Source organism: Trachypithecus francoisi, unplaced genomic scaffold (assembly GCF_009764315.1).
Source record: "Trachypithecus francoisi isolate TF-2019V2 unplaced genomic scaffold, Tfra_2.0 Lachesis_group20, whole genome shotgun sequence".
NCBI lineage: Eukaryota > Metazoa > Chordata > Mammalia > Primates > Cercopithecidae > Trachypithecus > Trachypithecus francoisi.
The window spans coordinates 418,835-443,692 of record NW_022681466.1 but is presented as its reverse complement, the minus strand read 5'-3'; the positions used below and the strand labels follow the sequence as shown (position 1 = coordinate 443,692).

General features: G+C 37.8%; 1 protein-coding gene across 3 annotated transcripts in view; it reads left to right on the top strand.

Annotated features, from left to right (window-relative positions):
• Window positions 1–24,858, top strand: part of ABCA6 (ATP binding cassette subfamily A member 6) — a 61,079-nt gene that overhangs the window by 30,003 nt on the left and 6,218 nt on the right. For all 3 annotated transcript variants that reach the window (XM_033181973.1, XM_033181972.1, XM_033181974.1), the window contains 15 exons: window positions 2,486–2,602; window positions 4,073–4,256; window positions 4,642–4,808; window positions 7,280–7,413; window positions 9,306–9,443; window positions 12,228–12,335; window positions 13,451–13,624; window positions 13,891–14,004; window positions 18,660–18,779; window positions 20,329–20,406; window positions 21,608–21,699; window positions 22,392–22,512; window positions 23,120–23,237; window positions 24,121–24,212; window positions 24,602–24,756. In XM_033181973.1, coding sequence (XP_033037864.1) covers window positions 2,486–2,602; window positions 4,073–4,256; window positions 4,642–4,808; window positions 7,280–7,413; window positions 9,306–9,443; window positions 12,228–12,335; window positions 13,451–13,624; window positions 13,891–14,004; window positions 18,660–18,779; window positions 20,329–20,406; window positions 21,608–21,699; window positions 22,392–22,512; window positions 23,120–23,237; window positions 24,121–24,212; window positions 24,602–24,756 — 1,912 coding nt within the window. The remainder of the gene's footprint in view (window positions 1–2,485; window positions 2,603–4,072; window positions 4,257–4,641; window positions 4,809–7,279; window positions 7,414–9,305; window positions 9,444–12,227; window positions 12,336–13,450; window positions 13,625–13,890; window positions 14,005–18,659; window positions 18,780–20,328; window positions 20,407–21,607; window positions 21,700–22,391; window positions 22,513–23,119; window positions 23,238–24,120; window positions 24,213–24,601; window positions 24,757–24,858) is intronic.

The window sequence follows — 24,858 nt, the reverse complement described above, 5'->3', positions numbered from 1 at the left end:
GTTTGAGGTGCAACCGCAAAAGTAGCATGAATTTCTTTTGCCTTCTTCACAATTTCACAGACAGAAGATTCATTCTTACATTAGATCTTAGCATCAGCGTAAGACTTTTTTTTTCCTTGTTGAAAACTTTCACCTTTTCACCTACAGGAAGCATTTTATGGCTTTTCGTTGGCATATCCAAATTGCCAGCATCATTACTCTTGCACTTTGGGAGCCTTATTAGGTAAAATAGGGGTGCCTTGTACTGCAATACTGTGACAGTTGCTCTAATATCCCAGAGGGCTACTAAGTGACAGGCGGGTATAGCATGGTTCTGCTGGACAGGGGATGATGCATGTCCTGAGCCTGAGCAAGATGGAGTGGGATGGTGAAGGATTTCATCACACTACTTACAAGGGCACACAACTGAAAACTTATGAATTATTTCTCGAATTTTCCATTTTATGTTTTTAGACAGCAGTTGATGGTAGATAATTGAAACTGTGGAAAATGAAACTGTGGATAAGGCAGTATTTCTCTATTTTAATTGTGCATGTGTTATTTTGCAGAGAAAAACAACTTACGTAGTCTACAAAAGTGTCCAACCCTCGGTTCCCTGCCAACTGGGTAGCAGCACCCATTTAGACTTTGTTTGATAAGCAATCCTAAAGATTACTAGCTCTTTGTGTAATGTTTTCTACATGTTAGGCACTGTTCTAATGGTTTCATATATATTAACTCCTTTAGTTCTCACAACTGTTTTTTCTGTGAGATGGGTGCTATAACTTGCCCTATCTTACAAATGAGGAAATGTATTGCAGTGTCTTTTGATTTAAATAGCTTCCTTTTGGTTTAAACATTTAGTTTGTTAAAGGTATAACTCCCTATATACCTGCCTTAAATAAGCTCTTTTACATAATTCAGTTTCATTAGGCAAATACACAGGAATTCCCAGATTTTAGCTTCACTCCCCAATGTGGCAGCTCTCTATGTCCTTGCAGTAGCATAGAAGATGGTGTTCTTCTCAGATCAGTGGACTATCATGTCATTTTGTTCTTGGACTAAGGCCCTGTGACGTGCAACTGGTCCACTTTCATTTTTGGTCAGAGAAGGAGAATAAGGAATTATATGTTGGTACCACTACTGGAATATGTTACTTTGCCAGAATTACTTTGTTGACCTCCTGGCCCATGGCAGCCTTTACACAGACCTAAGGCCTCTGCTAGTCGAATGGCATGCTTATATCCTTTTCAGGACATGGGACTCCCAGGTCCCTTGCTGCCATGTGCAGGTCATAGGGAAACACAGTGTATGCTACAGTCTCATCCACCTAGTTCCTCTCAATAATGTCATTGGCCCATCCTCCCACCCAAAGTAGAAAGTAGCATCTAAGAGTCTTCTAGAATCCTGCCATCTCATGCAAGTATCTCCATGAAAGAGTTACCCAATAAATGTGTACTGGGAAAGTATTATATAAAAGGCACTGCTCCAACAACTAGAAATACCACAGCCTACATCTAACTAGATAGGGAAAAGTAGACACATAAAATATACAAATTTTTCAACAATTGTACACTAAAATAATAAACAAGGCCAGTGAGTTACAGTGATGACTGGTGTCTGGCTGAGGTTTATATAGAGTGGCCACTGAAGGCCACAAGAAGAAAATGGTCAAGAGCACTCCAAGTCGAGGGGAAAGGAGGATGTCTGGAGGGCAATGAGTGAGGGAGCAGATGGAGACAGGCTCTTTTGGAGCCTCAGAGGTTGTGTTATTGACTTTGATTTTTATTTTAAATGCATTGAGAAACCATTAAAAGACTTAATACAGAAAGAAGACCCAGAATATAGGTAGAGATATACATGGGTTTGTAGTGTGGAGGTGAGAAGATAATGGTCTTTCTGATTGTTCAGGTTTCTGCAGAGAAATCTACAGGAAGCTCATTAACTGAGAATGGAAGATGAAGTGAGACAGTTTGAGGATGGAGGAAGAGGTCTTCCTTAGTTATTTCAGAGAAGGAGAGGATTTTCATGAAATTTTGCTTTTGACTACTGTGATACTCCAAAGACATAATTTTCTTAACAATATTATGTATCATCTTTTTTTTTTTTTTTTTTTTTTTTTTTTTGAGATGGCGTCTCGCTCTGTCGCCCAGGCTGGAGTGCAGTGGCCGGATCTCAGCTCACTGCAAGCTCCGCCTCCCGGGTTCACGCCATTCTCCTGCCTCAGCCTCCCGAGCAGCTGGGACTACAGGCGCCCGCCACCTCGCCCGGCTAGTTTTTTGTATTTTTTAGTAGAGACGGGGTTTCACCGTGTTAGCCAGGATGATCTCGATCTCCTGACCTCATGATCCGCCCATCTCGGCCTCCCAAAGTGCTGGGATTACAGGCTTGAGCCACCGCGCCCGGCCCAACAATATTATGTATCATCTTTTAAATAAGTATTAATTTACTTGGTTTAGTTCTCGATGTGGTTTTTCAAAGTATCTATTCATATTTTTTGCCTTAGATCTTTTCAGTAATCTGGATAAGTGTTCTGACCAGGGAGTGACAGGTTATGACATTTCCATGTCAACTCTAAATGAAATCTTTATGAAACTGGAAGGACAGTCAACTATCGAACAAGGTAAAGCCACTTGTGCAATTCACAGAAAACCGATTCCCAAATGATCATGTATCAATTTAGTATTTATAATTTCTTATGGGTGATTCACACTAAGAAATGTGATTTCATTCCAAATTTGGCTCTGCTGTTTAAGATGGGCTGTCATTATTTCTTAGCATCATTACTAAGACTGATCACAGATCCCTTCATGGAGTCTACCAAGTTTCCTTTTGAAAACTGTTTCCTATCCTCAGATGTTCCCTGCTTCTTAGATACCTTCAGGCTGTGAAAGGCTCTTAATTAGGGGAATGAGGTCTGAACAGATTTTTTTTTAAGATAAAAATTGCTCTTAGCTTGTTAATATACAAAATTCCACTAAGGTCTTAGTGGGGAGAATTCTCAGCATCCACTCTTGTATATTTTAATGGGTGATAATAATTATTGTCATTATGGAGCTCCTCTTATGCTTAATGTATGGATATACATTGATATATATGCCTTCAACATTATCTTCCTATAATAACCTTTCCAAGAAGTGTCATTGGCACTGGTTTACAAATGAGAAAATCAGACCTGTGAGCAGTTAAGTGATTTTCCCCAATCACAGATGTAAAACTCATGTACAGATCTGGCAGTTCAGAGCTGATGATCTTTCCCCTCTACTGCTAAATGATTGATACCTTAGTAGTAGATATTTAGGTCATAATGATTAGCTATTTTTATGCAGAAGATTTCTTAAAAATCCCTCCAAGTAATGATACTCTTGGGAATTTCTTTGCCTTTCAAATATTGGGCACAATGAGATCACCATTTTTGTGAATTATTCTTTTGGTATGAATTCAGCATATTTTCTCACTGAGTATAGAATATGGGCATCATAACATGCTTCTTATATTGTTTGCACTGTAACCACAAGCAATCTAAAACTTTATTTGATTTAAACTTTTACCTTTTTATCACCATTGGCAATTACAAACTTAACTATAGGAAGAAAATATAGATGACAGTGGTGAAGTATAAACTTAATAAATATTGAAAAACGTTGTCTAAATAATTCCTTTGAATTGGTTATAAAAATAAAACAAATGTAAAACCTTTCTTTTTTTTTTTTTGAGACAGAATCTTGCTCTGTCTCCTAGGCCAGAGTGCAGTGGTGCAATCTCGGCTCACAGCAACCTCTGCCTCCCAGGTTCAAGCGGTTCTCCTACCTCAGCCTCTTGAGGAGCTGGGATTACAGGCGCCCGCCACCAGGCCCGACTAAGTTTTATATTTTTGGTAGAGACAGGATTTCGCCATGTTGACCAGGCTGGTCTTGAAATCCTGACCTCAGGTGATCTGCCCACCTCAGCCTCCCAGAGTGCTGGGATTACAGGCGTAAGCCACCATGCCTGGCCATGTAATACTATTTTTAATATTACTAAGGAAAATCTGTGATGCCTCCAGGATGGCATTAATATTATAATATGTGTGTTTGTGTGTGTGTATATATAGATTTCGAACAAGTGGAGATGATAAGAGACTCAGAAAGCCTCAATGAAATGGAGCTGGCTCACTCTTCCTTCTCTGAAATGCAGACAGCTATGAGTGACATGAGCCTCTGGAGAATGCAAGTCTTTGCCATGGCGTGGCTCCGTTTCTTAAAGTTAAAACGTCAAGCGAAAGTGTTGTTGACCCTGTGAGTAGCAGAGTACTGTGTTAGATCATGAGTTTCAAAAGAGGTTCAAACTAGAAGATAATTTTGAACACAGTATCTGACATTCCTGCCACGGGGTGGACAAATTCAGCATTTAAGTTTTCTGACAGTGGGAATACTTGAATGTTCACACTTGATTAGGCTTATACATGCAGGTGTGTTTTGTTTTCATGGTTTCATAACCTGGTGTTTATATAGTAATGCCTTCTGGTACTGTGTAGCATGCTAGGGTATTACCTTCAGAATTTTAGTACCAAATCATGATAGGCATAAGGCACGCTTGGCACTCAACAAATACTTGTGGAATGTCTTACTAAATAAATACAATTCCTAGAGATTCATATGCTAATGTTTCTTTATTGTTTAGATTATTGGTATTTGGAATCGCAGTGTTCCCTTTGATTGTCGAAAATATAATGTATGCTATGTTAAATGAAAAGATCGATTGGGAATTTAAAACCGAATTGTATTTTCTATCTCCTGGACAACTTCCCCAGGAACCCCGTACCAGCCTGTTGATCATCAATAACACAGGTGAAAAGAAAAATAAAATTTAAATCCAGAAATAAGTTATTTTTATTGTTGAATAGCACAGGAGGAGGGGAAAGTAAATCATAAGAGAAGAAAATGGGTATTTAAACTTCATTTATAGAAAACACCTTATGAGGAACAGTGCATATTTACTCTGATTTTGGAGATGCCAAGGATGGTGAGGACAAGAGAAAAAGAACTTGGGTCACTGTATAACCTGGAAGAGTAAAGATGTCTATCTACCTGACTACCCTAAGCTATTACGTGACAAATACATTTCTATATTGGCACACCCATTCTATTTTGAGATCACTTTGTTACACAGCAGCCTAACCTATACCACAAAGACAATGCACACTGGTCACCATGTGAAGATGGGCTATCTATCCCCCATGCCCCTTCATTAAGTACAAGATACAGGAAGACACCTTATTTTATTATCCCAAACAATGGGTAGTTGGTTTTGTTTTTGTTTTGTTTTGAGACAGAGTCTTGCTCTGTTGCCCAGGCTGGAGTGCAGTGGTGCGATCTTGGTTCAATGCAAACTCCACCTCCCAGGTTCAAGCGATTCTCCTGCCTCAGCCTCCTGAGTAGCTGGGATTACAGGTGTGTGCCATCACGTCTGACTAATTTTTTTTTCTTGTAGTTTTAGTAGAAATGGGATTTTGCCATGTTGACCAGGCTTGTCTTGAACTCCTGGCCTCAAGTGATCTGCCCTCCTTGGCTTCCCAAAGTGCTGGGATTATAGATGTGAGCCACTGTACCCAGTCGGTATTTTTTTTTTTTTCTAACCGCTTAATTAACTTTGAAGAAGGAACTTTTATGTTAGTACCTCAGACGTTAAAAAAAAAAAAAAATTACAGTAAGAGTCTTCCCTTGCCAAGTTCCTCACTCATTTGATTTTCCCATGGATTTGCGATTCAGGCCTGCGGTGTATGGTCTTTAAACAAAGATGGTCTTTTCCTTTCCGTTTCTCATTCTTCTTGTTTACCATTTGGGTTTTGGAAAGTAAATTTTATTCACCTCACTACCTTAAATGCTAATTGTACGTTTAATTTCCGAGATCTAGAAAGGTTTCTTTACCTATGAGCTCATAAGATAAGTAAATCAGGTCTCTCTTTTCCTCTTTGGTCACTCTTGAGGACAGTGGACTTGTATTAATTTATTTTTTTATTTTTGTCTCTGTACTTAGGTATTTTATGGTTTAAGTTGGAAGCTTCTGTGCCATTTTTTTCCTCTTTTCTCAAAATCTGACAATTATTGGTAACATGTTTATCTTTTAATGTGAGAATCCCTGTCTCCCTAGGTGGATGTGGGTCAGTATATGGCACTGCACCTCAAGTGACTGTGGAGGTGGAGTGGGGTGTGTGGCTGCTCAAGGTGTATGGAAAGCTTATTTTCTATGTGCATGTCCCTGTATCACTTGGTGGAGGGATCCTAATTCATCTAAGGTTTGGCCTTATTTTTCCAATCCCAGAGCCCACTATAAACTCCCATTTCAAAGGCAACATAAATAAATAAATAAATAAATAAAGTCCTTCTTATCCTCTTATTCATTCCATCTTGCCCGAATTATTGTCTGCAGTTACATCAGGTTTGCCCAGCTGTGCTCCTCAGATAATGTCTCTTAGTAAGTAAATATGGGACTCTTACCCTGAGGACAACTGCGGCTACTGTGTGTTCTGTGCCAAATGTGGGGAGGGGCCTGACAGGTCATCTTTTTTCAGGTATAGTTCATGACCCTGACTATAGCTTCAGAGCCCACCTTACCCTCTTGCATTCATCCACTCTGAGTTCAGGTATCCTGGAAATTGGTTTTACCTTCAGTTGTTTGCTCTGGTGTGCTCTAGGCTGTGAATTTTTCTCAGCTCATATTTCTCGGTCAGACATTCTCATCTGCTTTCTTCTTTAGGGTCATATCCAAAACCCTGATCTGATAATGACATCCTCTTTCACTTCCTAAGAAAGATTATATTTATACAATACACATGTATGTAATATGTATGTAAATGTTTAAAATAAAGTAAAACATATGTATGTGTTATACAGACACATATATATTTACCTGTCCATTCTTTGGAAGAAGAACAAGGGAGAGAGAAGAATGTTATCATTGGCTGTTTTAGGCTGGACAGTCTGAAGTACTCCTCATAAAATTATTGTATCTCCACAGATTATTCAATTCAAATGTTGTTGTTGTTGTTGTTTACCAAAAGTCATACAATAGAATTAGCTTATGATTACATGTTAATTTGCATTAAACAGATTTATAAAGCGAATTCATTATGGTATAAAATTTGCTAAATAGAAGATGGTAGAGTGTGGGTCAATATTATTATTGTGATACCCAAAGAAAGATATTTATACATAGTATTCCATAAATATTAACTTTAATCATGTGTATGATTTATTTTAAAAGTTTGATATGTGTTTTCTTACTTTTCTATGGCCTTCTTTTATTAACTTCATATTAGAATCAAATATTGAAGATTTTATAAAATCACTGAAGTATCAAAATATACTTTTGGAAGTAGATGACTTTGAAAACAGAAATGGTACTGATGGCCTCTCATACAATGGAGCTATCATAGTTTCCGGTAAACAAAAGGTATGTTTGCCTTTTTGCTTTTATGAAAATAAGCAAAAAGTACTACATTTTAGTTGTTTTAAAACTGCAGAAAATTACTGCTAGTATACAGCAACTTGACTCAGAAAAACATTCTGGGTTGTTATTTAATAAACTGTGAAGTTTTCCCAAGTTTTTGTAAAACATTTTCTATCTTAGCTCTGTTTTGAATTAGATAATTTTTACATTTGAAAGGATCTAAATTTAATTGTATTGTTTAAACTCAATAAAAATATTATAGCTTATAATTATCAATCAATATAATTATGGATCTAAGGAATTTTATTCAGTAGCTAACTACCTGAATGTTTGTTTTTATATATTGAGAAAATACATTAGATACTATAATATCTACATGAAATCCCTGAGAAAAAATTATTCTCGATCTGCTACCTTAGCATATGTCAATTTGGGTAAAAGAGTCAAGCCATAGAGATTCATCAGAGAACAAGACTATTGAAAATACTTTTTTTGAGACAGAGTCTTTCTCTGTTACCCAGGCTGGAGCGCAGTGCCACGATCTCGACTCACTACACCTCTGCCTCCCAGGTTCAAGTGACTCTCCTGCCTCAGCCTCCAGAGTAGCTGGGATTACGGGCAGGCACCACCATGCCCAGCTAGTTTTTGTATATTTGTTAGAGAGGGGGTTTCATCATGTTGGCCAGGCTGGTCTTAAACTCCTGACCTTGGGTGATCCTCCTGCCTTGGCCTCCCAAAATGCTGGGATTACAGGCCTAAGTCACCATGCTCGGCTTCAAAATACATCTTAATCTTAAGAACTCTTCAGTCTTATTTGCATTCTAATAAAAGCAAGGGGCCTAATTAAGTGAAGCTACCTCTTTATTTCTTGCTACAAAGTAAAGTTTTTAAAAAGAAAAGCCTTTGAAGATGTATTACTGAATTCAGTTCTGTGTAAACTAAATATGCTATAAAAAATGTAATCCCTTTGTGCCAGTTTAGGGAAATTACTTTGTCAGTTACTATGTTACCTACCTCACATATTTACTATATGAACTAGTGGTAAGATTTAAACAATAAACCTCCTAATAGATGCATGAACATTTTCCTAAACATGAAGTACATAAACATAAAGATTGCTTTAGGAAGTGGGGAAATGCTTCTTTGGCAGGGTAAGCATGAATATTTAATGAACTCCATGCTTATCTCCTGTCCAGAAGGCCAGCGTTCCTTTGCTACTGCTGCCTTTTTTTTTTTTTGACACTGTCACTCTGTCGCCCAGACTGGAGTGCAGTGGTGTGATCTCGGCTCACTACAACCTTTACCTTCCGAGTTTAAGTGATTCTTCTGCCTCAGCCTCCCGAGTAGCTGGGATTACAGACATGTGCCACCACACCTGGCTAATTTTTGTATTTTGTAGTAAAGATGGAGTTTTGCTATGTTGGCCAGGCTGGTCTCAAACTCTTGACCTCAAGTGATCTGCCCGCCTTGGCCTCCCAAAGTGCTAAGATTACAGGTATGAGCCACCGTGCCCGATCTTCCTTTGCTTCTTCATCATAAACTGACAGCATCTCCTTGTCAGGGAGACTTTTAAACTCCACTAACTGAAATTTCCCCATCAGCAAATTGAAGACAACATTATCTGAAATTAGTAATACTAATAAAAATTCATATTGATTGTATGCTGACTCTGTGCTAGCGCTTAATGTACATGAATAGAGTGTCATTTAAGCCCTGTAACAATCCATTTAGTATCTCCTTTTCATAGATGAGGAAGGTAAAGCTCAGAAAGTTTAGTTAACTTGAAGAGGGACACACAGCAAGCATGTAGCACTGTTAGGATCTTTTATACATAAACCTTGCCTTTGTTCTTTAAGAATTTAGTATTAACATTATTTATTTGTTTCTGTTTTAAGGATTATAGATTCTCAGTTGTGTGTAATACCAAGAGATTGCACTGTTTTCCGATTCTTATGAATATTATCAGCAATGGGCTACTTCGAATGTTTAATCACACACAACATATTCAAATTGAGTCAAGCCCATTTCCTCTTGTAAGTATTGGATTTACTGAGTCTAAACAATTAAGAATTGGACAAATAGCCTATGTTTTCTCTCTTTAGCTTTTAAATATCCATAAGTGATTGTTAAGCCTGAAAATTATTATTTTGTCCTAATATTTTAAATGAGTTATAGCAAACAAAACAGGATTTCTTTTTCTTGCCAAGTTATCAGATAATTATCATGAGGGAATACTTTTCAATATTTTGACAGTCTTGTAGGGAATGTTTTGAAAAGTTGTACATACTTGATTGTGGGAATGTATGAGAGAGAGAAACAGAAGAAAGAAAACACCGACTTGGAAATCAGAAGCACTTGTAACCCTGGTTACTTATACATCTATTATAATTAGTTAGTGGACCCTCCATTGACTAAATATATAGTAGACAGACTAATATGAAGGGGAATCTGCCAGCTCTGAGGCTATCTGTTGATTTAGTTCTTCACCTACTCATAGTTGCTCTATGTTGCGAGGGAGTCTAATACACACAGGCTGCATTGGATTCTGTGTCAGTTGGCTATAGTCTGGCTTCAGACAGTTTAGACACCAGAAAGCAGTGGTGGGAGACAGAAAAGCAGAGGACCCCCTATGCTGGGCTCCAGTCACACCACCTCCTTCTGTTGTTCCTGCAGCACAGGAGCAACAATGGCTTGCTTCTCACTTCACCATCCTTGTGGGATGCTCATCACCCACCTAACCATGTCATTAAGGAATTGCACTCTAAGTACTTAACGTAGTCACAGTTTTCTGGTTAGACCCTGCCTGATACCAACAGGGGTCTCTCAAAGCTGACTCTAACTGTTTCACACCAGAAGTTTAAAACATCAAGAAGCAGATTAGAAATGGAGCCATCCAAAGCGAAGTCCATTGTGTGACAAAAGTGTGAAGTTCAGTTTTGGCTTCACTGAATCAGTGAATCAGTGGTGCTGGGAGAATATGCAAGCACAGATTTTCTGCAAGCCATGGGGACAATGGGGATGAAATATACAGTACTTGAGATGTTCGTGACAGACATATACCTCCGTGAGTTGAGTATGAACAACTGATCGCGTAAACGGGTCTGCTGCACAGGGTGACTTGAGGGAAGGGGTGTCTGAAGGGAATTCTCCAGAAAGTGGAACCAGAGGAGTAGCAGAAAGAGACAGTGATTACCTCTCCTCTTTGGAAGGATAGCAGCATAAGCCTGTCTCATTGCAGAATTATTTTGAGACAGGCTCATGCTGCTATCCTTCCAAATAATACATCCACTCAGCTACTGAGGTTTCCATCTCTGGGTTTGCTCAGAGAGATGTGCTGCTCAGCCTGAATTATGTGTTCATCAGAGGTCCTAACTTCTGAATTATTAGCTTCCTAATGCCATTGTGTTTGCTTAGGATCGAAATGGACTGAAGTCCATAGCCACTCTATTAGGAACCTGTTCCCCACTCCCACTTCCCCATGGCACACACCTTTCCTCCCTCATTCCTATGATGAAAAATGGAATTTGCAGACATAGCCCTCAAAACCTTAAATAAAGTTAAAGAATTACAGAATTATTCTGAGACAGGCTTATGCGTCTATCCTCTAATTATATCCATGAGGTGGTCCTAGATGCTGCTTGAGTGTCCACTTGGCCTAGCCTCGAGTGGATGCTGATTTGGGGGCAGTGATTTAAAGTTCCTTTCCCTGAAGTTAAGACAAGCAGCAACAAGTTTTCTTCTTAGTTCTGTGCTTCAGAACACATCCACCCAGCTACTGAGGTTTCCATCTCTGTGTTTGCTCAGAAAGACATGCCACTCAGGCCTGAATTATGTGTTCATCAAAGATCCTAACTTCTAAATTATTATGTTTGTGTTGTGGTAATAATGCATGATATAAAATTGACCATTTCAGCTGTTTGCAAGTGTACAGTTGAGTAGTATTAAGTCTACTCACAGTGTTGTGAAATGCATCTCCAGAACTTTTCTGTCTTGCAGAATTGAAACTCAATGCCCATTAAACCTTTCCCCCTTCCCCTATCCCCTAGAAACCACCATCCTACTTGGTTTCTATGAATATTACTAGTTTACATACCTTATATAAGTGGAATATTTGTCTTTTGGTAACTGGTTTATTTCACTTAGCATGTTTTCCAGTTTCATCTACGTTGTAGCATGTGACAGGATTTCCTTCCTTTTTTTGTTTTTTTGTTTTTTTTTTTTTGAGAAGGAGTTTTGCTCTTGTTGCCCAGGATGGAATGCAATGGGGCGATCTCTGCTCACTGCAACCTCCGCCCCCCGGATTCAAGCGATTCTCCTACTTCAGCCTCCCAAGTAGCTGGGATTACAGGCATGCACCACGCCTGGTCGAATTTGTATTTTTAGTAGAGACGGGTTTCACCGTGTTGATCAGGCTGGTGCGGACTCCTGACCTCAGGTGATCCTTGTTAAGGTTGAATAGTATTCCATTGTTTGTATATACATACACATTTTGTTCATCCATTAATTTGGACTTTTGGGTTACTTCCCCCTGTGAGTATTGTTGGTGTGAATATGAATGTGTGGGTGTCTCTTCGAGATCTTGCTTTCAATTCTTTTGGAAATATCCCCAGAAATAGGTCCTAAATGACTTTTTGACTTCTCTTTGTTCTTTGAGTTGAAGATCAGAGTCATTTTCCTTCCCACCTCTGCATCGATGGTGATGAGCTACACGTTTACTTTGATTTTTCAACATTTCAAAAAAGTGCATTTTTGTGGCTATAATTATTTGTTTCATTTAACAAATATTCACTAGTTTAAGCTACGCTTTATATTTTCAGAGCCACATGGGACTCTGGACTGGGCTGCCGGATGGTTCCTTTTTCTTATTTTTGGTTCTATGTAGCATTTCTCCTTACATCACCATGGGCAGCATCAGTGATTACAAGGTAAGAAAAAGCGGGGAAAAGAAGAAACTTCAGGAATTTCAATATCTGTATTTTGAATGCTATGTGTTCCAAATGTTTTCTTCTGAGAAAAACGTTTGAATGTATGTTTAATTTAGATATTGTAGCTAAACCTTATTCTTAACAAGTCAGATAATTTACTTATAAAAACTCAAAATGCTTTTTTATTCCAATGTCACCTGAAAAGTACAATGATTTTTCAGAGACTCCAATTAGTCTACACCTTCAAAGGGAAATATTGTAAATCTTTTGGCCGCATTATTTCCCAACCACAAGAAGGAAATCATTGATGTTGAAATTGAAGGCTAAATTTAAGACTTGAATTCCTTTTCCACTCTGGAAATTGCAATTTTATGTTATATTTGTATTCAATTATGCCCATTATTCAGACAAAACAGTTACATATATCAGTGTTCACCATCCTGACCTAGAAACTCTCCAAGATGTTTAGGCAAAGGTAAATGTATTATGTCCTCCAGGTCACAAAATAATACATCTTTTTTTGAGACGGAGTCTCACTCTGTTGCCCAGGCTGGAGTGCAGTGGCACGATCTTGGTTCACTGCAACCTCGGCCTCCTGGGTTCAAGCAGCTCTCTTGCCTCAGCCTCCTGAGTAGACGGGATTACAGGCTTGCACCACCACACCCAACTAATTTTTGTATTTTTAGTAGAAATGGGCTTTCACCATGTTAGCCAGAATGGCCTCAATCTCCGGACCTTGTGATCTACCCACCTCAGACGCCCAAAGTGCTGGGATTACAGGCTTGAGCCACCATGCTGGCCAATACTTCTTTTTATAGAGTTTAATGCCTTGAACATTATGAGGTTACTTTTCTATTCATCATGCAGGAGCTAAAGTAGTGCTGCGAGTCAAGCCTATCACAATGTACTTTTTTTTTTTAAATAGACAACTTGTAAACCATGGAACTGGCTCTATAAGCCTCAGGTTACTAAGCAGTATATGCATAATTATTTTTTTAATATTAGAAGATTAGATTATATTTATCTTAAAATTTCTTCCAATGTGTTTGTGTTTATTTTAGATTTACATTTTAATTGAATCTATATACATTTCTTTCTTTTTCTTTTTTAATCAGAAAAATGCTAAGTCCCAGCTATGGATTTCGGGCCTCTACACTTCTGCTTACTGGTGTGGGCAGGCACTAGTGGATGTCAGCTTCTTCATTTTAATTCTCCTTTCAATGTATTTAATTATCTACATAGAAAACATGCAGTACCTTCTTATTACAAGCCAAATTGTGTTTGCTTTGGTAAGTAACACAGTACATAAACCAAATTTCATAAAGTAATTAATAATAAATGTTAACATTGTTATTTTATGTAGGTAAGATGTTTTAATTCATATTTTCTAATAAACCAAAACATAACACATGGAAAGTTTTATGTATGATATGAATGTGTTTTAGATATTTGTATGATAAAATGCATGATAAAATGTGTTTTAGAATTTGTAATCTAATTTTTTCCACAGTAATATTTTATTTTTTGACTGTGTTATTATTTGTATTATCCTCAGGTTATAGTTACTCCCGGTTATGCAGCTTCTCTTGTCTTCTTGATATATATGATATCATTTATTTTTCGCAAAAGGAGAAAAAACAGTGCCCTTTGGTCATTTTACTTCTTTTTTGTAAGTACATATACATACATACAAATAGAGAAATAGAGTTATTTTTTAAACTTCCAATGTAATCTTAAATACAGATGTCTGCCTTAAGCAGTAGGGAAAATTAATAATACTTTAAAATTACACCATAGAAAAGAGAGGGAAGTGCAACACTGTTACTGAATCAATAATATTTCTAAAGAAATCAGGTGCTACCCATTGAACAGAAGTTATGGAGAATCTTACAGAAGACCTGACGTCTAAAACATCCTGTTGAGTTTATGTCTCTTTCAGAATACAGGGCTTCCTGCCAACACTAGAAAATTGGCTTCCTGACAGTTGACAGTACAACCCATCTCTACAGTCTTCAAGAAGGCCTCTCTTAACCTTAGCTGCTGATAGTTTCAGATACCAAAGATGTTTTATACTTATGCCAGGTTACTTATTAGTATAAAAGTAAAGAGCTTATCCAAGATCATGGAAAACGTTGCTGGAAATGTTTGCTGAAACTCTAGAGACACCAGAGTGCCTTGGGTCCTACACTTCAGGCCTCCATTAACTGATATCCTCAACTGGTGATTGAATGTCTGTCTGGAAAACAGCTCTCAACTCTTGGAATGGGAATCTTGAACCCATGAGAAGAACCCAACCAAAGATCATCTATATTTAATATTAGATCGGTGCAAAAGCAATTGTGTTTTTTTTGCTATTTAAAGTAATGTCAAAACTGCAATTGCTTTTGCACTAACCTATATCACCCACTGACTTCTACAAGAAATTAGTCTGGGACTCTTTTGGCCAGCAGGTAGCTATTGTTCCTACTCAGTGGACAGCACTTGGGTTTGACTTCTCTGGGTTGTATTTCTTTGTATTCAGCAAATAGTGTCTATAACTATATCTCTCACCACCATCAGCACAATCCAGTGGAAGTACAGAAACTACAGAAAGAACATTAGGGTTACCTTACTCAGAAAAACTGGCTTTCAGGCAGCCATGAGGATTTGGTGCACCAAAGGTCTTTCCATTTATCCTTTCCATGGAAACTATTTTTTGTTCAGCCAACAGACTTACTGCCATGTCCAGGGTAATCCCAGGTGCTAGATTAGACGTCTGTAGAAGAGAGTCTTACTGACACTCAGTTGGTTTCTTTTCAGCCAGCACTCTTGCATCTGTCTGGCAAAGATGAACAAAGAATTCACATTCATTCTTTGTGTTTGCCAGTAGTTTTAGCTCTGAACGAAGTCTACCGTGGAGGTGATAGCCAAGAAATGTCAGGGTTATTGTTCAACATGGTTGCACTTGGGTCTGCTCCTGCCAGCCTGAGTGATGCTGCCGGTGCCCTAGTGAGTGCCCCTCATAGACGCTCTTTCAGCAGCTTGTGCTTCAGTCCTAGGTAAACAGCGTACTAGAATCATGGTTCCTTCTGTGGCTTTTGCCACTCTTTGTGTTGACCCTTATTACACAGAAATCATTACAAACTGGAACAAATGCACATCTAGATGGACACATTTTTTTGCTATGTGCCTCATGAAATAGTTGCCCCTGGTTTACCATATACTCACAACTTATCCCAGTTTGTATAGAGCTGGAAATTTTTCAGACAAGGGAGCATTCAACATCAGTGGTAGAAACATACCTCAGCCCTTGCCTTTTAGCTTTTAGTGGAGAAGCTGATCTGGTTTGATTTCCTCACGGCTGCAGGCTCTGTAGTGATGCTTTGGGTTGGAAAGCATTATAGACAAGATTTTCTCAGCCAAGTTCCAGGAGTTCAAACCTGCGCATCAATTCCATAGACTGTGACAGACCTTCTAGAACTTAATATGCCAGAATCTTCCAAAACAATACGTTTCATCTCTAGACTTAGAAAGCAGAAACCATTTTCCCATTGTGGAGTAAGGAGTGAGAGTGCAGTGAGAGCAATTTTCCTTCAAAACACAGCAGAAGGCAGAATCTGCATTATCATATTATGAATTTGCCTTGTATATATGGCAGCAAGTGAATAGATGAACAAAAGAAATTTAACTTTGTTCTTTCTAAAGTAAGATGATAATGCAGGACTGCTTCTTAGGCTTGTGGACTAAGGTGGTGACTAAGGTGCTCTCACTGTGATTTGAAAAAAATTGTCACAAATAAAAGATCACAGCAGAAAATCAAACATGACACTGAAAAACACTGTATTTTTAAAATCAAAACACATATACACATGATTGCATGCCTTTTATCCTTTGCTGCCATTTATGCTTAAGTTGTTATGGATTCAGATAAGGCAAGACAATATTCCAGAGGCAAGGTATGTTTTGTAAAATAAAGACTGTCCAAAATGTAAAAACAAAATTACACCGCAGTGTAATAGTAAAATGTGTATTTGTATATTTGTAATTTCCGATTATTTTTTCTTTGCCCTTCTTATGCTTATCTATTTCAGTGTATTTATTTATTTATTTCATTTTTCTGTCACTGGAAGGAATCTACATATTTCTAGAATGATGGAATGTCAGACTTGAAAGAAATTTGAAATTGTCTAGTATGATTTACCTAATTTTATAGTGTTGCAGGAAATTAAGGAAACAGAGAGACTGATCGGGATGCAGGAGAGCTTTTATTTTAGGTGTACACCGGCTCAGCGGACAAGTGTCCTGAAAGTCTGAGCCCTGAACAAAGAAAGCGAGCAACTTTTAAGCATTTTGGGGTGGGAAAAACGTGAAGCAGGAAGCAGGTTTACAGAAGTGAGAACAAAAGCAGTTAATCATTCATGCCATTTCTTACATCTTAGGAGAAACATGAGTTGCAACTTAACTTTCACTTATCTATCTTGTGACCTTGCAGCTGCACAGCAAGAATAACAGGGACTTACAGAACTTACAAAATATGTGGGAAAGAGATATGGTTAATGTTTCTTGGGACAGACAGTATTCTCTCTTAACTTTAACTTCTGGGAGGGAGGCCACTTAAATTCTTTTCAGCCTTGGTTAATGCAGCAATTCATTCTATGAGTCATTGTTATTTTTCTTATATTACTATAATTTTTACTATTATTACTTATACTATTATTCTGTTATTTTCTTAATTTCCTACTTCAATAGAGGAAAGAATTAAGTAACTTGCTCAGAAAAACACGAAGAATAGTGACAGGCTCAGGAATAAACTTGAGTCTCAGACCTTATGTCATTCCTCATGTTAAAAAATATGAGACAGTAGCATGGTTGGAAATACTGATTCAAAACTTGTGCTGATTAACACATCTTGATTTCAGTAGGCTAAAAAGTTTCAAAATTATACCTCTTCACAAAGACCTCAAGCAGTTTGCACTAAAATTTGCATTTGCATACAGATAACTTATAATTTATTTCTAAATATGTATTGAAAATAGATGTTGTGAGAATTTGTCTTTCATCGTACAGCTAGTATCAACTTAAACCAAGCTAGTCCTAGGACTAAGGTAATTTATTTACTCCTCACAGGATCATATGTCAGAAGGTATAGTGTGTTGATATTCAGTGTAGTTGTCCTTTGGTGATGTGGGATCCATTTGGAAGGACAGTGCAGGCGATGTCTCTCCATGGTTGCGTGAAGCCACAGTCAGCAGTTAATTTGTTTCTAGAGTCCAGTGGACTTCCGTACCTCCAGGGTTGTGGTGCTTCATGGGCACCCCAGACCCCTGTCTGATAAGGAAGTACCTTTTCAGCCTATTATGCTCTGTGGTGGAGGTATAGTAGCACATCTTAGCACATTGAGTCCTGGAGTAATCTTTCATACTGTCAAAGTTTAGACTCCTCTCTTGTTCCAGTGGATGAGAAGAGAGGAAAGATTGTAGAAATGTGGAGGTCTGGTAGAATAAGAGAAGTCAGCTAAGTGAACTAAAGGACTTAGAGTAAACCCCAGATTTCTCATTTGTAAAGGGAGAGATAATAAAAGTATCTACATTATGGAGTTGTGAGGATTAAATAATTCCTGCTAAATTATTAAAACCTGGCATTTATGTAATACTTAGTGAATTTAGCAATTCTGATTCTGTTTTTATTATAATCAGTACATTAATAAGATCTGGCAAAGGGTAGTGCTCAATACATACTTGGATGATCAATTGATTCTTAAAACAAAAAAATAAACAATTATCCTTATTCCTTCCCATTTGCCAATAAAAATTTATAAAATAAAATAAATCCATCACAATAAAAATACACACTCTCAGAAGAGTCCTTTGTTTGGTATGGGGGAAGAAATGGAGCAGGAAGGACAATGAGAAAGCTCCACAGTAGTCTGGTTGAGAGACAGTATGGATTGTTCATTTTTTTATGATAGCCATGTAACTTTCAACATATACAGGTTTTTATTCATTAGCAATATTGTTACCTTAGCCATAAAAAGGTAATCCCTCTATCCTCTTGTCTTGGATTAAATTTAATAATACACTGGCAAGAAGTCTATTTGGTCATTTTAGCTTTCACCTTAGTCTCCAGTCTTTATTAAGAATTTTCTATTGGGGATCATATGTATTCTTGTTAACAAAAGCTTCTTCCCTACTCTCTCTAAAAGTAGAAACTATCATTGCCAAATGAGTATATCTGCGTATAGGAATATTATGATATACATCATGAGAACACCTGTATCTTAAATGTTTTACGAAATACCAATGGGTTGAATATGTCTGATACAATATATTTGAACTTCCCTTGTAGGCCTCCATCATCATGTTTGTTACCGCTTTAATCAGTAATTTTGACCTAAGTATATTGATTACCACCATGGTATTGGTTCCTTCATATACCTTGCTTGGATTTAAAACATTTTTGGAAGTGGTAAGAAATGTTACCAACTGTGTCATTAATTTTGAATATGTAGCTTATTAAAGTGCTTTTCCCAGATCAAGAGAGACAGACAGTAGTGGAACTGGGAAGTAACAGCAAATGGGCATAAGAGATTTTGGGGAGATGATGAAAATGTTCAAAAGGGGAATTGTGGTGATGCTTGCATAACTCTGTAAGCTTACTAAACTTCCTTGAGTTCTACTCTCAGAATGAGTGAATTATATCACACGCAAAATTAAATCTCAATAAAACATTTAAACTTTTGCCCTATTCACTTTGCCAAATATAGGCATTGTCAAATGCCATTCAAATATGGGTAATGCCAGATTGGGGGAAAAATGTGCTTGGTTTGACAGGTATTTGTTAGCTGCTGAGTATAAACTCATATGCGATTCCATTCAATCATTCAAAAATATGTATCAAATACTATTCTCTGTTAGTCACTGTGCTAGTAATTGGGGACACCTGATGAGCAAGATAGCACAGTCCTGACTTCCCCAAAGCTTAGTGGAGGCAAAGACAGACCGAACTTACTCAAGTCAATACAAGGAACCTAAAGGTTACAAAGCACAAGGGCAAAGGGCCAAGGGAGGACACACAAAGCACAGCTGGTGTGTTCTAGCAAGTCAGACAATTCTTCTGGGGACATTATATTTAAATACATGGCTAAAGGATGAATAAGAATTAGTTAATGGGACAGGAGGTAAGCAGGTTCTGCAGAAGAAAGCAAAGGCACCAAATCAGGAAAAGCCAGGAGGCATTAAAGAAACTGAATGTGGTTCAAGTGGAGAAAAGTATACGATGAGGCCAGGGCAAGATAGTTCAGTGGAGAACACCCTTTTTGGAGCTCTGTACCACCCAATGAAATGGCTTTAAGGAAAGTAAAGAGGGCTTCCGTAATCGGGGATGTCCTTGGCGAACTGGAAAAGCCTTCCATTTGCAAAAATACATCTCCATTGGCTGAGCAATGCCTGAAGTTCTTGATTAGAAACTAATCCCTTTGCTTAAAGCATTTTCCTCTTAAGTAGACCTGCAAGGTGAAATACACTCATCTAGATCTGTCATGTATTATTTAGGAGGAATGAGTAACTTTCTGAATGAATTGATTGATGAAGAAAGAATAACATGCTGGAACTAATTATCATTATAGGCAAATAGTCACCATTGGGATAAGAAGGGGCTCTGAAAAGGCTTGTCTGGGGCGCTTAAGAAAAATATTGTTAACCTCCAGAAATTTTACCAGTGCCAACACCTCTCTCTGCTATACTTTCAGTAGACTTTCTGCAAATGTTAAAACCAAATTAAAAAAAAAAATCGGAAGAGAGCAACAGACATAGGCTACTTGCTTATTGAGAGACAGCAAGAGTTGAGTAGGAGGTTCTCCTTCTCTGTGGGGAATTACTTTGTCACTAGTGCACACAGAGAAATTGAGCTTCATAAGGAAAATAGTCAATATGTGAATTTTATATTATTTAAATGCAAATCATAAAGCAGATGAATTATCATTAGTGTGTGTGTGTGTTTTGTTTTGTCTTTTCAGAGAGACCAGCAGCACTACAGAGAATCTCCAGAGGCAAATTTCAAATTGAGTGCCACTGATTTTCTAGTTTGCTTCATAGTAAGAAGAACTTTCCACCTCAGCACACATTCTTTTGGATGACTGTCATTCACTATAACAATTTGATCTTGTCCAAAATGTGCCACTTTAAAAATGTTTTTATATGATCTTGATAAAGCAATTACCTTCAGACATGTTTCTAACCCTTAGAGTTACTTTTTACATGCTTGGATTGGCTATATATGTCCAAAATTTAATATTAAATTAATTTTTTGTTTACTTATCCTGTTTACTGTCCCTCCTCTAAATTTGAGAGCTTGTAAAAGACAGAGATGCAATATAACTTACTTTCTTTGAATAATAGATAAAAAGGCAAAAATTGAATAATACAAGTGAAAGGGAAAATGATTATTTTGGTGTATTTAGGCTGCAGGAAACTACTGTCTTTGAATCCCATGTGTCAGTACTTTTCTAGGCACAGGAGAAAATAAAGACAGAAGTCTCTGCCCTCATGGAGCTTATATTCTAGTGGAAGGAGACGGATAATAAACTAAATGGATTATATGTGTGGTATCAGATGGGTGGTCAGGAAAGGCTTCGAGAAGAGCACTTCAGTAGGAAGTAGTAAGAGTGACCCTGGCTCAATCCAGGGTCAGCCAGGCCAGTGTGGTTTTGACTGAATGACCAAGATAAAGAGTGATAAGAAAGATGGCCACAGAATTCATGGGATAAAGTGAGAGGCCAGGAGAAGGGGTTGCACAGGGTAATCTAGATTACTCTAAAGGCTTTGACTCTACTCTGAGTGATGGAGGAGGAGTCATTGGAGGGTTTTAAGCACAGCGGTAAATTCAGACTTACGTATTAAAAAAGTAGCTCTGGATACTGTGTTCAGAACAGATGTTTAGAGCAAGAGGGGCAGAGATAGCCCAGGTAGGAAGGGGTTGCAACCTTCCAGGTGAGACATTATAATGACCTAGGCCTGAGTAGGAGTACCATGAGTAGGGGTGAGAAATAATTGGGTTATGGATAATTTTGAAGATAGAGGAGATAGAATTTACTTACAAACTGAATGTGGGTGGCAAGAAGAAAGAAGACAGGTTTCACTAACCTGGATTGTGAATGTATAGCTACATTTCTCTGCCAACTTATGAGAATGATTCACAACTACTTCCCAAAGACAAAATACCACCAACTTAATTCAAATGTTTAAATAATATTTGTGAACCTATGCCTAAATATAACTGTATTTCTTTGTTCATAGCCCTACTTTCAGACTTTGCTATTCGTTTTTGTTCTAAGATGCATGGAACTAAAATATGGAAAGAAAAGAATGCGAAAAGATCCTGTTTTCAGGTTGGGATGAAATTTAACTTTATACTTAATATCATATTTTAACATTCTTAGATGGTGTCTGCGCTATCATCTTGTTAATACAGATTTACATCTACAAGGGAAGCACATGTTGATTGTCATGAGGGAAGGTGGATTGCTGCCTTACTGCCAAGAGATAGAACTCCCAGGCAGAGTTCTGGCTGTAAGCAGCTGTAAGAAACCTTCACTCCATCCAAAATTTAGTAAGCACCCAAATATGCCATTCTCTCCTCCGAGATAATTGTGCATCCTTGAAGAAAAAAGATGGGCAGGAATTGATTTAGCAACATAGTTGAGTGTTTTATAAATGGAGGGCGTAGAAAGGGTGAGCAGTAAATGATGTTGAAAAAAAATCTGGTGTGATGAAGATGGGCTCAGACTGAGTAGAGAAAATGAAAGTGACATGGATTTTAAAGAGAAAGGAGCAATATCTGCTGACAGATTTGAAAGGGTCAAAGATTCTTACTGGAAGAATGGCAACAACACCAAGAAAGGGATTCTGGCTAGTGGGACAGGAGTTCTTGGCAAAAGCAGAAGCGATGTTGACAGTCATCATCACATCATCACCTGCATGTTAGAGAAGAGGACAGTAGTAAAATCACAGGAATGCTGATTTTTGACACATCTTTTAACAGCTAGAATACCACATGTAAAACATTTCATTTTCTCTGTAGAATTTCCCCCCAAAGTAGAGATGCTAAACCAAATCCAGAAGAACCCATAGATGAAGATGAAGATGTTCAAGCAGAAAGAATAAGAACAGCAACTGCTCTGACCACTTCAATCTTAGACGAGGTAAAAAAACAAGGGGCAAAATGGATGTTAATGGAGATATTCAAGAACTGTCAAGAACAGGATTTGATACGCTGGGTTTCATTTTGAAAGTTTGGAGTTTGGTGCATTTCTATATTATGCGTCTAGGACACTCCAAAGAAGTGCCTGCATAATCAAGGCACTTCACTTATTTGGAGTCTCCTAGAAGCTAAAAAGAACACAAAACCTAATGGTTTTATTTTTCTTTTGAGAAAAGTGGGCTTTCATAATTAGGGCTGTAATTGCAAGACCAAACAAGACCTCATGAATTAAAGAATTTAAGTTAGATTTGTCGTAGAATGCTAAATAGAGATTAAGATTTTAAGGGTTACTCTATCTGACTATTTGACATGGTTCCATGAGGTTAGCCATCCCTCTTCTGGCAAGACAATGAGCTGCTTCCATGAAATTTAGTCTATTTAGAAGCAAGAAATATTTTCTACGTTAATGAAAGGGTATTACATTTAGCAGCATGAATTACTCTCAACTCAAAATATGGTTTGGTTTATGACATAAGGCATGAATGGTTCCAGCAGAGAACTAAAGTCTCTGAAATTTAAGAGGAAAATCATGCTGTCATCTCTTCTAGAAACCTGTTATAATTGCCAGCTGTCTACACAAAGAATATGCAGGCCAGAAGAAAAGTTGCTTTTCAAAGAGGAAGAAGAAAATAGCAGCAAGAAATATCTCTTTCTGTGTTCAAGAAGGTCTGTAATAATCCCTTTTACAATTCATCATTATTTTTAGAACTACCTGTTGAGCATCTATGTCATAGGCACAGTTTTACTTGCTGAAGCATTTATTCAATGTATATATATTTTTAGTGTGCCAGGGAGTGTTTTAGACTCTGGAAATACAATTGTGAAGGAACTAGACAAAGAGAATCCAGGTAGAGGAAACAGTGAGGGCAGGGACACAGACACCTTTGGAAAGATCTTCAGCCAAGAGGCCACTGGATGCATCCATAAATGGAAGGGATAAAGCTATAGAGCTGAGCAGTGCCAGATTAGGTACAGCTTTTGAAAACAGCAATGAGTTTGTGTTTTGTACAAGTTAGTGGAATACCATTGGAGAGTTTTTAGTGGACTTGAGTCATATTTAATTTATATTTTGAAAAGATTACAGATTGGCTATTGTTTATTTGTCAGTTTGGTTGTGGGGGGACAAGTTCAGAGGCTTTTATATCAGTTGGGATGAAAGATGATGGTAACTTGAACACAGGTAGTTGAATTTGGGATGAAGAAAATATCCCTAACTTCTCAAGTTTGAGAATCGTTCATACACGTACTCAGTGCATCAGCCATCTATTATGGAAAACAATTGGGCACATTTCCAAGTGAAACAAGTAATCCGGTGGGGAGGGGGAAGGACAGATGTATTGACATCAAATTCACAAGGTTTGCCGTAACATTTGGCATAATTACAGAAAATAAAGAACATGCTTTGGTGACATGGATTACATGTATGTTATCAATCTCAAAATAGTACTAACTGAAGGGTACAGAGGTCTTAGAAGATTTCACTGGAACAAAAGATTTATGTTGTTCAGTATTTCACTTCCAATATTGATAGTCTGATTCTTTCTTTCAGGTGAAATTTTCGGATTGCTGGGACCCAATGGTGCTGGGAAAAGTTCATCTATTAGAATGATATCTGGGATCACAAAGCCAACTGCTGGAGAGGTAGTGAGGAAATGGTTTCCGTTTCCAAAACAGAAATTTCATGATACATACAGAGTCCGTCTTTGAAAGACTATACCCCTCTTGAAATTTTTACTGGGCATCAAGTGTTTATAACAGGACTTGGAATATTACCAGAAACCAATTACCTTCTCCTCATCGGTTTCTCAGGAACTACCTGAGCTTATTAGGTCTCTTTTCTCCTTTGCATGTAAAACTATATTTTTATGTTAGTACTTTAAATCATTTTCTGTGATAAATATATGAAATAATTTCTATAGTATTTATTTGATGGTTAAACAATGTAGGCGTTTATATATGTCAGTTTCTGGAGTAATTGCACTATTGGAAAAAAGGCTGCATGCCTTTCTAAAGCTCTTTTATTTTTTTAGGTGGAACTGAAAGGCTGCAGTTCAGTTTTGGGTCACCTGGGGTACTGCCCTCAGGAGAACGTGCTGTGGCCCATGCTGACGGTAAGGGAGCACCTGGAGGTGTACGCTGCTGTCAAGGGGCTCAGCAAAGCGGATGCAAGGCTCACCATCGCAAGGTACAGATGGGACCTGCGATTCCTTTGTGTCAGAATGCAGGGAGACTGTTGCAATGATGATGAATTCACTAATAAAGAACGGAGAGTGAATATGATATCTCC